This window comes from Zingiber officinale, chromosome 7B (genome assembly GCF_018446385.1).
Source record: "Zingiber officinale cultivar Zhangliang chromosome 7B, Zo_v1.1, whole genome shotgun sequence".
Taxonomy (NCBI): domain Eukaryota; kingdom Viridiplantae; phylum Streptophyta; class Magnoliopsida; order Zingiberales; family Zingiberaceae; genus Zingiber; species Zingiber officinale.
The window spans coordinates 26,704,958-26,718,576 of NC_055999.1; the positions used below are offsets into that span (position 1 = coordinate 26,704,958).

General features: G+C 34.0%; 1 protein-coding gene across 1 annotated transcript; it reads left to right on the forward strand.

Moving 5' to 3' along the window:
• The first annotated feature begins 1,916 nt into the window (after positions 1-1,916).
• On the forward strand, positions 1,917-6,466 carry LOC122005600 (plastidic ATP/ADP-transporter-like). The gene is made up of 6 exons (XM_042560696.1): positions 1,917-2,013; positions 2,099-2,955; positions 3,858-4,124; positions 4,239-4,382; positions 4,471-4,818; positions 5,869-6,466. The coding sequence occupies exons 2-6, from the start codon at positions 2,143-2,145 to the stop codon at positions 6,226-6,228; spliced, it is 1,932 nt and encodes a 643-aa protein (XP_042416630.1). The 5' UTR covers positions 1,917-2,013; positions 2,099-2,142; the 3' UTR covers positions 6,229-6,466.
• The last annotated feature ends 7,153 nt before the right edge of the window (positions 6,467-13,619 follow it).

Genomic DNA, 13,619 nt, shown 5'->3' on the forward strand with positions numbered 1-13,619 from the left:
AAATGAAAAGAGAATGAAGAGAGAGGAAATAATGAGAGAGAAAGTATGATGATAGAGAATACAAAGAGAAAATGGTAGAGAATGTATGATGAGAGAAAATGATGAGAGAGAGTGTGATGAAAGAGAATGAAGAGAGAGAAAGTATACTGCGATAAAATATAGAGAGAGAATGGTAAGAGAGATTGAGGAGAGAGAAAGTATGATCAGAGAGAAAGCATGATAAAAAAATGAGGAGAGAATTAATAGAGAGAAAATAATGAGAGAGTGTGTGTGTGATGAGAGAGAATATAGAGAGAAAATGATAGAGAATGTGTGATGAGAGAGAATGAGGAGAGAAAAAGTATGTTGAGAGAGAAATTGTGATAATAGAATGAAGAGAGAGAAAGTATGATGAGAGAAAACAAAGAGAGAGAGTGAAATGAAAGAAAAATTAAATAGATATACTAAGGATATTTTTGTCCAAAACTTAATTCTTATTTTCATTTCATCAAAACCCAAGGGAGGGGGTGAGTTTCATCCATACTCAAATTTTTGAGTTTTATTCCAAATCTTGATTCCATTTCCATCAATTAAATATAAAATTTGAGAATAAATCAATTCCCTCATTCCCGAACCTTTAAATAAAACACCACCTTAAGAGTATTATTGTTTAATCAATTTTATAGTGATATTTTTTTCTTTGAAAAACCTCACCAAGGGGGCATGAGCAATAGAGTAGCCATGTCAATTAATTTAAATTTTTTATTTTAATGTTAATGATATTTTTAACATTTTAAAAAATTATCTATAAAATAATCCCTTTTTAAACAAAATTGTAGGATAATAGAATAATAAGAATAATAGTACAAGAGAAAATATTATTTTACCTTAATTTTTTACTACTTCTCTAAAATAATTTTTATTATTTTTATATTATCTCTCCTAGTATTATGCATTCTATAAAGGATGTGGTGATTATGGACTGAAAAAGCGAATAAATAATATTTATTAAAGTTAAATGGTAATAAAGTTTCTTATGCCAATTTTAAAAAATACTGAAAGTTTTACAGTAAATTAAATATTTCTTAAATTACTTAGGGAAAAAATATTTTAGGCGGGGAAATTTGAGTAGCCAGGAAAGGCTAAATTGGGGACGGTGATTTGCACTTTCCAATTATAGAATATTAAAAAAAAAAATTTAAAAATAAATAAACTCAAACTTAAAACTTAAACGGTTAAACCATAAGAGATAGAGATGTGAGAGTATTCATATTAATTTTTCTAAATACAAAATATATCTTAAATTTTATATTTTACTTTAAAAAAAAATTTATAGCAACTATCCTATATATTTTATAAATTTAGATTTTTTGAATAATATTTTTTAAATTTAAAAAATAAATTTATTTTCTAAACATTAAAATATTATTTAATTTAAAAGAGAAAAAAATAAAAGAAATGAATTGAGTAATAAAAAGTAAATATTAAATGAGAAAGAAAAAGTAATAAAAAATTAGAAGAGAGAACAAAATAATAAAAAAATTAAGATAATAAAAATTTTAAGGTAACTGATATAATGTGTAAATAATTTATATAGAAACTGATGAACACATAATTTATTTAAATTTTATATTTTATATTAAAAAGAAATTTATATTTATTATCCTATCTATTCACTTTATTAAATTTAGGATATTCTTAAAATTTAAAATAAATCATCCGCTTTATTAAATTTACATCATCATTTTCTATTATACACTATATCAGCTATCTCCTAATATTTTTATTATTTTTTAAATTTTTATTAATTTTTAATATTTATTTGTTCATTACTCAATTTTTTTTAAAAAAAAATTAAATGATATTTTAATACATAAGGAATGCATTTATTTTTTTAAATTTAAAATATAAAATTTGAGTTTAGGGAAGGTGACGTCGATGCTTTAACCTTTTCCTCCGAGATGCTTCAAGTTTACATTTTTGCGGCGGCCTAGCTTCTCCCTCGAGGTCTGATAAAACCGACTATTATCCAAGGTGAAGCCCCTCAATCTCACGGACGATATATATATTTGATCTCCTTTGCCTTTTTCCAAAACCTCCTGCTATCGTCCTCTCTCAGATATCGGCGCTCCATATATTCTGAGATAGCAACGAGGAATTGGTATGAAGATGGTTATCTCAGCTCAAGGCCTCCTTTCCCTCCCTCCCACGCCGCAAGCTCTCACTTTCCACCCCCTCCGCCGCCGTCTCCCCTTCGTCGCCGCCCGGTTTGCCTCCCCGGTGCTTTCCTCCGAGGCCCCGAACCACGCCCTCCATGGCTTCATCTCCAAGGAGGTCACTCCATTGTTTCCGAGGCTGAGAGCGTCCGGTGACTCCCAAAGATTGCTCCTTTCCCCTGGGCTTTACGGGAAACAGAAGAAAGCTCCGATTTTTAGCGCCTCCGCGGCGGTTCCGGCTGGAGGTACTGGATCTGTGGAGGGCGAGGTGGAGAAGCCCAAGTTATTGGGGGTTAACATTACGACCCTTAAGAAGATAATTCCGCTGGGCATTATGTTCTTTTGTATTCTTTTCAATTATACCATTCTCAGAGATACCAAGGATGTGCTGGTGGTGACGGCCAAGGGGAGCAGCGCCGAGATTATACCCTTCTTGAAGACTTGGGTGAACTTGCCGATGGCGATCGGGTTCATGCTGTTGTACACTAAGCTGTCGGATGTTTTGTCCAAGGAGGCTCTCTTTTACACCGTGATTTTTCCTTTCATAGCCTTTTTTGGGGCGTTTGCCTTTTTGCTGTATCCTCTGAGAGATACTATCCATCCCACGGCGCTTGCAGATAAGCTCCTAGCCGCACTTGGTCCGAGCTTCGTTGGTCCCGTTGCCATTTTGAGAATTTGGAGCTTCTGTCTGTTCTATGTCATGGCAGAGCTGTGGGGAAGCGTGGTGATCTCGGTCCTCTTTTGGGGGTTTGCCAATCAGGTGATATATGCTTACTGTATGGAACTGTTTAATTGCTTTCTTAATTCTTATTCTATTTGCTATACCATGTGATCACTTATACAAGAGCAATCCATTTACACAGCAATCAGTATATCATAACTGTGAGATTGCATTTATGAGATCAAACCCTGCACAAACTGTAATTTGGTGATATTTGATTGGTATTACCAGTTTAGGCTGTGAGGAAAGGTCCATTTTATATGTTTGTGATACAACTCAATTATATCATCTATCGCCCCTCTTGCCAAATAGTTATTATATCTATAGGAGAGAAGAATTGCAATGGGGCAGACAAGCGACAGTAATTCACAGGAGAGTAATTAGAAGCAACAGGAGGATTGCAAATTCATTATTTTGCTAACATCGTGTGAAGCTTTGATTAACAAATTATTCCAAAACTGTGCCAGAAATGTACTTGTATTCCTTTAGCTGTCCATCATATAACATACATAAATTTAAACAGGTGAGGTAGAAGACCTTTTTAGTATGTCTGATTGTATTGATTTATGTGTAAAATTATGAAAGCATATTCTACGACATTTTTATGGCTGAAAAATATTGTATCAGGCAAGTAAATTGTTCTTCACCAAGAAGTATGTTATGCTACAAAATATGACCACCTCTTGTTGCTTGTGGTATAAACACTCTTTGTACTTTAATTGGTGAGAATTTTTTTCTTTTGCTTTTTGTATTCTTTATGTCTGGATGTAGTTAGATGTTTTACTCGTTCATATGCTCATGGTGTCTGTCTTACTTTTTTTTTTTCATATTATGTACAGTTATTGACTGTATTTGAGATACAGAGACAAGAAGCAATATAAACTCTATGAGCAAATGCTGATTTCCCCCCCTAAAACTCATTACCTGAGAATCATTTGCAGATTACTACTGTTGAGGAAGCTAAAGAATTCTACCCATTGTTTGGACTTGGGGCTAATATTGCCCTCATCTTCTCGGGGCGAACAGTAAAATATTTCTCTAATCTACGTAAAAATTTAGGACCAGGAGTTGATGGTTGGGCTATTTCCCTGAAAGGAATGATGAGCATTGTTGTGCTTCTTGGGTTTGTAATATCTGCAATCTATTGGGGCGTGAATAAGTTTGTGGTGAATGATCCATCTCTTCCAAGATCAAACCGCAAAAAGAAGGTCTGTTTCAGGGTTGCTATGTTATCGTGTTTACTTTTGGGTATTTATGCTTGCAATGTTTTCTTTTTTGGTCTTTATATTGGCATTGATAAATATCAATTATTCAATGTGTAGGAGAAGCCAAAGCTAGGCATGAACGAGAGCCTGAAGGTTTTGCTGTCCTCTAGATACGTGAGGGATCTAGCCACCTTGGTGGTTGCTTATGGTATAAGCATTAACCTGGTGGAAGTCACATGGAAATCAAAGCTCAAGGCACAGGTAATCTTTTTTTCTAGTTTGATGTTCTACCTTTAATTTTGGATGGCCTAATTTCTTCTTACGTATTCACATTATTATTATTTGGCAGTTTCCCAGTCCAAATGAGTATTCATCTTTCATGGGTGATTTCTCAACTATGACGGGAATTGCAACTTTTACAATGATGTTGCTAGGAAGGTGGATTCTCAGAAAATTTGGCTGGGGAGTGGCAGCCATGATCACTCCTACAGTTTTGCTTCTAACAGGCGTTGGATTTTTCTCACTAATCTTGTTTGGAGAGCCACTGGCTCCCCTACTGGGAAGTTTCGGAATGACTCCTCTGCTTGCTGCTGTTTATGTGGGTGCATTACAAAATATTTTCAGCAAGAGTGCAAAATACAGCTTGTTTGATCCTTGCAAAGAAATGGCTTACATTCCTTTGGACGAAGAGATGAAGGTCAGTGTTCTCTCCTTCTACCTTTATGAGCAATAATCCACTGAATTCAAAAATAGGTCCAAGTATTATGATGTGGATAGGTGAAGTTTGTTTGGATTATCCTTTCACAAATTCTCTTTACCTTAGAAGGGTATGAATTTTTACTTAAAAAACTCGGCGTATAATCCTTGCAAAGCTACTAATGCTATTCTTAGTCAGAATGATGTGTTATCTGGAACTCTCCTTTTAACTTCGAATAGCAAAAAAATTCTTGTTGTTTTGATAAGAGTTTACTTAATCTAGAATTTCTTGTTCTACTTCACAAAGTATTGGTAATGGGGTAAACAGTCGGTTCAAACAAAAAATCACATAGTGACAATAAGTTTGGGATAAAACTTGAATCTCACACCCATGCATGAAAATGCCTGTGAACTGGTCCCTTGGCAGATTGATGCATATGTCAGATTGAACTTGTGTTAGTCCAAACAGTTTGGCTTAAGTTTGAGTAATTCTTATTTTTAAAACTTTTTTTTTGGGATTTTATTATAATATGTATAAATCATGTTAACTATTTGAGTTCTTTTGGTTTTCTATAATGAGACCTGAGCTGTGAAACTCAACCTGTAATCTGAAAGCTTGAAAAAAGTTTGGTTGACGAGGGCTGGGTTTCGCCCTCTATTGTTTGGAAGAAACAATATCCTAATGATATTATATCGACTTTGAAGAATGCAAATTGCATAAATATCATGAAAGGAATCAAGTTGTTAAAAGAGATAAGGGAAAGGTTGTCTAATCTAGTATGGTTCATCATAAAGGTGTTGGCAGGGCATTCACCATTTGTTTCTTATATCTTCTTTTCAAGTAGCAGATCAATTACTGGATTACATATAAGGAAATGAATGACTACGATACTGTCTTTAACTTCGAATTATCAAAGAGTTGGTTATCAGTTTATTGTATATACCTTTATTCATTTATCGAGCTGCCTCCAACATCTGCATCTTCCTACTGTTATTCTTAGCTTCCATATTCACTTGACCGATATATATGGCTTTTGTATGCTTAACACAGGTTAAAGGGAAGGCTGCAATTGATGTTGTCTGCAATCCCTTGGGAAAGTCAGGAGGCGCCCTGATCCAGCAATTCATGATTTTGACATTTGGGTCTCTTGCTAGCTCGACTCCGTATCTAGGAGGAATACTTCTGATGATCGTTCTTGCATGGCTAGGTGCTGCAAGATCCCTGGACTCCCAATTCTCGCCGCTGGCCAAGGAGCAGCTTGAGAAGGAGAAATCACTGAAAGAAAAGTCCACGGTCACAGCAGCTATGAAAGAAGACACCCAGGAGCTGCTCGCGGAGGTAAAGCTGAGTGAGAATGGATCTGCAGCAGCTGAGACAATATCCGATGAGTCACCTGTGAAGCAAAACTAAGCCGAAGCTTAGTACACCAGACATCTGAATGTTGAAAGTTTTGCATGATTTAGAAATTTTACGCGAATAAGGCATGTGGCATTGCTACTTGCCTATTTTGGTAGAAGTGCAGGCCTGTAGTACATTTGCTGCATTGAGTATTTGTTGGCAAATTATGGCAATATCTTGGATTCTTATTTTTGTTGAAAATAGTCCATTGTATTCGGTTTTTATACCAGTATACGAAACAACTTGTTAAATTATTGATCTACTCCACACCATTCTTGTGCAAGTACGACTCTTCAAACGATTAATTAGATATTTAAGGATTAAATCTTAGCTGTGACGTACTGTAGGAATTTTTCTTCAATAGGATGATAATTTTAAGAATGTTGGTCGCTTGGATGAGCCTCCGTGAGCACTTCTCAATTTATCTTATGTGGCCGGTGGAAAATTTTCATGGGGTTGTGCTAGTCACCTCTAGGATTTGTCTGTTCGAAGAGCTGGATACCTAGATTATAACAAAAAAATATGATAAATTCTGAGCCTTGGGCTATGGTGCGATGTGCGATTGTAAGAGGTGTGATAGACTCCTTATGTAACAAGAATTAAAATCTCATCTATGACATATTACACCTATTTTGAAAAACTTACGATGTTGGGTCGTCTATTAAGATCCATCTGCGTTTCTCGATTTGCTATAATGGTTGATGGAAAACTTTCGTTTGGTAGGTTGTTCATCTCCAGGATTAGTCGGATCGTAAGAATTGATACTTGGATTACTTAAAAAAAAATAGGACAAATTCTTGCCCCCGGGGCTACGATGCGATGGTAAGTGGTGGGGTGAACTTTGAATCTCACGCAAGACATATTATACATGAGAAATTCAAATTACTTGTGACGTTGGATTGTCCGCTAGGATCTATATACGTTTCTCGATTTATCTTGATGGCTAATGATAAACTATAGCTAATGATAAACTTTTATAGAGTTGAGTTCATCACCTTGAGGATTAGTTGTATCCTATAAGTTGGATATCTGGATTCTTAAAAAAAATGATAAATTCTTTATTATATGTGAAAAATGAAGTTTATTCTCAATTTGTTAACGAAAATAGTTACTCTAATTAAAGTATTTAATTAATTTAAGAGTTACTAAAAGCTAATTGATAAAGCCAACATTTGACTCTACATATAGACTCTAACTATGGCTTAAGTAAGGTAAATAAATTATTAAAAAAAAATATCAATACATTATATAGGTAGATTTAGGGTTATGGAAATTAAAAATGGGAATCATGAAAAAGATTAGCAAAATAATGCGGGGACTTGAAGAAAAAAAATAGAGCGCCTTCAGGACGTAACATAAATGGTGGACGTATGATATCTCTGACATAATGGTCAGGAGTTAATTCTTAGGAACTGACAACTTGAGATTTATATCTATGTACCTACATATATCTCGATCTATATTGAAAAAAGAAATAGAGTCTTTCCATAGCCAATAAATATGATATTTTAGTTTCTATTTTAGTAACCAATTAAAATTGTATAGGTAGCAGGAATTTTATTCTTTCTTAAAATAATTCACCAACCAGCAAAGTTTTCATTGCATCCATTATATAAATAAAATATGATTATATTTTAAAATACACAAAAGATAAGATTGATAACGAGTCATTATAATGAATATTTAAATAAAAATGAGTGAAATGAATTGTTTAACTAACATTTTTATTTTATGATTTTTTAAATTTATAAATATCAACGTAGAAAATTATCCTAAAAAATGAGATGAATTGATCATTTTCCGACAAATGGTCTTGATTCCTAGTTTTATAATTAAAACTAATAATTGATAAAATTGGAAACACAATTTAAAAAAAAATTTAGTGCATGCAAGGGTTCGAATTAACTACATGCATAAGAAAGATGTTTGCACACATCGCCAAAAATCCTTTGGTCTTATATAGTACATAAATTAAATTAAGCATACAACACAAGTAATTCAAACTATGCAAGAAATACACTTTCCCAATAGTATATATATTATAAAACGAAGCTTAGAGCTTTGGGCCCCTAAGTCCTAGAAATATTTAGGGGGCGTTTGGTTCTTTCCTAGGAATAAGAATCGGAATGGAAATCATTGTATTGTGGAATGAAAATGAGTATGAGCATGGATATCACTTTTAAAAGCAATGTTTGGTTAGTTGTATATCTTCTATCGGAATAAATCAAAGTTTCCTTTTTTACCCTTAAAGGAAAATAAGAGAAAAAAATTAGATGTGAGAGAAAGATGAATGTGAGAGAAAAAATATGATGAAAGAGAATGATGAGAGAGAAAGTATTATGAGAGATAAAGTGTGATAAGAAAGAATGAAGAGAGAGAAAGTGTGATGAGAGAAAATAAAAAAAGAGAATGTGATTGGAGAGAGCATGATGAGAGAAAATATGATGTGAGAGAAAGTATGATAGGAGAGAATGAAGAGAGAGAAAATATAGTGAGAAAAAATGAGGAGAGAGATTGAGGAGAGAGAAAGTATGGTGAGAGAAAAAGAGAACAGTGAATATGATGGGAGAGATTGAGGAGAGAGAAAGTATGATGAGAGAGAAAGTGTGTTGAGGAAAAAAGGAGTAAGTGTGATAAGAGAGATTGAAGAGAGAGAAAGTACGATGAGAGAGAAAGTACGATGAGAGAGAAAGTATGATGAGAGAGAAAGTGTGTTGAGGAAAAAAGGAGGAAGTGTGATAAGAGAGATTGAGGAGAGAGAAAGTATGATGAGAAAAAGAGAGTGTGATGGGAGAGATTGAGGAGAGAAAGTGTGATGAGGAAAAAAAGAAGGAAGAGAGTGCGATGGAAGAGATTGAGGAGAGAAAGTGTGATGAGGAAAAAAAGAAGGAAGAGAGTGCGATGGAAGAGATTGAGGAGAGAGAAAGTATGATGAGAGAGAAAGTGTAATGAGAAAAAAAAGAGAAAAGAGAGTGTGATAGGAGAGATTAAGGAGAGAGAAAGTGTGTGATAAAATGATGAGAGAGAAATTATGATGAGAGAGAAAATATAATGAGAGAGAATAAGAAGAGATAAGTGATATGAAAGAAAAAATAAATAAATATATTTTGATATTGATATTAATGGAGAAAATTTTAGTTTTAAGTCAAGGGTATTTTTGGAATAAGGGAATATTTTGATTGATGAAAATAGGGTAATGGCTCATTGAAGGGGAGGTACATGGGAATGAGTTATTACCCAATTTCAAGGATTCATTCCCTTATTTGTATTCCTATTCCTATAATCCAAACATTAACAATGGGAATCAATGATTCTCATTCCCATTCCCTATTCTTATTACCCTAAACTAAACGCCCCCTTAATTCTTTATTCTGTACCCTCTTAAGCCTTATCCCAAAAGTTGAAGTTACATGTCATGAAATATGCTTCTTGTAATTGGACAAATCTTCATCTGTAGACTGAAAGCTGAGCAATGGATTTATATTGGCATGCCCGCGTAAAAGTGAATAAGCACAATAACACATTTCAACAATGGAATCAAAGTTAGTGTCTAAAATATAATTAAAGACAGAACCCCAAAGATTTCTATAAGCATCATGACTAGCTGTAGCCTTATCTTAATGTCACTTATTTTGATAGATAACTACAGACATAAAAAATGTCTGCACACATCGTCAAACCAATATTGGTTAAGGAAATCATTTGGTCTTATAGTACACAAAATTAAATTAAGCAATCTAAATTATGCAAGAAATATATTTTCATTAACAATATTTATTCAGACTAAAATAGGAAGACAAAAAAAATAAATAAACCACTAATCTTAAAAAAAAAACTCACAAGATGAAGAAGACACACCTTCAGAAGAACTTTTAAATTTTATTGAATGCATTGTAATTCTACTCAAATCAATTAATATCACATTCTATATTGTTTCTAAGCTAACGAAATTTTTCCCAACATTATCCACAAAAGTCTATTTCTCATTTAATAAATATGTTTGAGGTCTACTAAAAGTGTTAGATAGAATATGTACATTCTACTATATATGTTCTATAAAATAGATTTCTCAGCCTCGAAAATATTAACTGATTTTATACATATAATTTCAGAAACTTGGAAATTATCAATTAGAGATTAACTTGCAATCCTGATGCAAGGCGGACAAATTCGGTAGAGGAAAAAAAGAAAGAGGAGGAGAAGTGGAGGAGGAAGGCTTATGATGAGGAATCATCGATCAGTGCTGTAAGGATCAAAAGATTTCAGATATATCTATAATAGTATGATACTGTCAACTTTAGGTCTAAGCCCTCATGGTTTTGCTCTTGGGCTCTACCTAAAGGACCTCATACCAATGGAAATATATTTTTTATAAATTCATGTTCTTTTTCATATGTTTTCAATGTGGAACTATGTTTGCAACCTTGCAACCCCAATAATCCCCTTCTCAAACAAAGGACCACAGGTCCCCCTCAAATATCGGGTCATTCTTAACCTACTCAGGGCCTCTCCTTGAGCATTAGGTCACTCTGAACCTGCTCAGAGTCTCCCCTCAAGCATCGAGTCACAACCTGCTCAGGGTCTCCCTTACTTCGTTCAAGGTTTCACTCACATGGTTCAATCTTGGATCGTGGCTTTGGCTCGTGCTTCTTCTGACGGTTAGTTAGGTGAAAAGTGACTTAGCTATGATACCAATTGTCAGGACCAAAAGATTTTAGATATCTCCACAATAGTATGATACTGTTCACTTTAGGCCTAAGCCCTTGTGTTTTTTCTCTTGTGCTCTACCCAAAAGGCCTTATACCAATATAGATATCTTTTTCTTATAAATCTATGATCTTTCTCATGTATTTTCAATGTTGGACTATGTTTGCAACTGTTGGTTACTACTCGGAATACCGTTCTAGTTCTCCTGTACAAAATTTGTACAAGCATAGAACTATCCTAGCTACCCATGTGCTCTACTGAAGTTAAATTTGGATTGCAAACGATGCTTAACATTATTAATCCAAATTGTCCTTCAGAAGTTAAACTTGGATTGAAAACGATATTTAACATTTTTATTCCAAGTTTAACCGATATGTTCTTGATAAGTTAAACCATATTACAGAAGTTAATTAAATATCTATTTCAAAGATCGGCTTACAGGTTAAACATGGCAAGACACTAGGCTTTCTTAGGTATGAGATCATCCACCACTTCCTAGACAAAACCTTTCAAAGAAATCGGATATTTAACTTCTTACAGTAAACTAGGTTTAACTACAGAGACATTAATAGAAGCACAATATCGAAACATGAAATCGATAACAAAACGATAACCTAAAACCGATAGCCTCTTGTGTTTGATTTTTCAAGATCTATACAAAATGATGAACTAGTTATGATGCGAAAACAAATAACTAGTTATACTTTTTTTGTAGCTTATAGACCTCTTGATCTTCTGTTATATTCCTCTCCTTCTCTTGGACGTCGTGTGAGCGATGATCTACCAAGATGAAATCCACCCAAGCCTTCCTTTGTTTCCTTAACTTTCGGCCACCAACAACCTCCAAGGGATGCTTCCTTTCTCTTCTTCTACTTCTTCTCCAAGCAACCGACCACCAAGATGAAAACCCTTCTTCAAGTGTCGCCGACCTCAAGGTAAGAAAATAAGAGGAGAAGAGAAAAGGATGAGGGCCGACCACCAATGGATTGGAAGAAAGGAATAAAAGATGTTTTTTTTTCTCATGAGGCATCCCCTCCCTCTCTTTTATAATCCTTGGTCTTGGCAAAAAAGGAAAGTTTTAAACATAATTAAAACTTCCTTATTTTCCTTGCCAATGACTAAAAAGAAAAGTTTTAAAACAAAAAAATTAAAACTTCCTTTTAATGGTTGTCATGGTCGGTCCTACCCAAGTGCTCCAAACAAGGAAAGTTTTAAACATAAAATTAAAACTTCCTTATTTGTTTATGGTAAAAATTTCTCTTTTAAATCCCTTGTTGGTTATAAAAGGAAAATTTTATAAATTAAAATCTCTCTTTTTAAAAACATGTGGATGGTTATAAAAAAGGAAAGTTTTATCAAAAATTAAAATATTTCTTTTAAACATTATAGATAACTACAAATAAGGAAAGATTTCAAATATTTCTCTTAATCCTTTGTAGAAAGCTATAAAAGGAAAGATTTTAAAATTTAAAAACTCTCTTTTAAAACCATGACTTCCATAAAAGGAAAGATTTTAAAATTTAAAATACCCTTTTAATTTTATGTGGCTGACCACCTAGCTTGGGCTCCAAGCTTGGCCGACCACAACTTAGCTCCACTCTTTGGCTTGGTCGGCCCTAGCTTGGGCTCCAAGCTTGGCTTGGCCGACCACATCAAGATGGGTAAGAAGCTGGGCTTTAGGTGGATATAAGACTTTATAAATAAGAGGCTACAACAAGGACCGAGAGGAGAAATTAGTTTTGGTCTCCCGATGAGCTTGAACTTCCCGTGTTCACCCCGAACACTCAACTCAAGTTCATCAATAATAACTCATACCACTAAAGAGTTATTATTGCACTATCGTACCAATCCCATATTATAATATGGACTCCTTCTTATCATGAGTGCGTTAGTCTCCCTGTGTTTAAGATATCGAATGTCCACTAATTAGATGAGTTACTGACAACTCACTTAATTAATATTTAGCTCTAAGAGTAGTACCACTCAACCTTATTGTCATGTCGAACTAAGTCCACCTGCAGGGTTTACATGACAATCCTTATGAGCTCCTCAAGGGGACATCACCAACCGAGATTACTAGGACACAGTTTCATTCTATAATTAACAGCACACCATATAAATAATATCATTTCCCAACTTATCAGATCCATTGATTTAACGAACTAAATCTCACCCTTTGATAAATTAAAGAAATAAATATTAAGTATACGTGCTTGTTATTATATCATAATTAAGAGTACACACTTCCATAATAACAGACGTCTTGTTCTTTTTTTTTTATAGTCAGTATAAAAAGAACAACCTCAAATGATCCTGTTCAATACACTTAGAGTGTACTAGTGTAATTTTATAGTCAAGATAAACTAATACCAAATTACACTACAACCATTCCAATGGTTTGTCTTATTCTATCTTGGTTGTGAGTAGCTATTTATAATTTATAAGAAACTGATAACACGATCTTCTGTGTGATACTATACACCATGTTATTTTCAATATAAATTAAATGAACAATTACATTTAGCATATAAATGCAGACATTTGACCAATGTGATTCTTATTTCAAAATTAATATTTATACAAAAAGCTAGACTTTTAGTATACATTTTAACAGCAACCTTACAACCCCAACAGGTGTTGCCACTTGCTCTGCTCTCCTTCGAATCCCATCGCCCATACGGAGCCTGTCACACCCT

Excerpts from the sequence above, each read along its gene's own strand:
- LOC122005600 (XM_042560696.1), top strand. The coding sequence starts at position 2,143 with ATGAAGATGGTTATCTCAGCTCAAGGCCTCCTTTCCCTCCCTCCCACG. Across the intron at positions 4,125-4,238 it reads GATCAAACCGCAAAAAGAAG|GAGAAGCCAAAGCTAGGCAT; the intron begins GTCTGTTTCAGG and ends TTCAATGTGTAG. Across the intron at positions 4,819-5,868 it reads CTTTGGACGAAGAGATGAAG|GTTAAAGGGAAGGCTGCAAT; the intron begins GTCAGTGTTCTC and ends TGCTTAACACAG.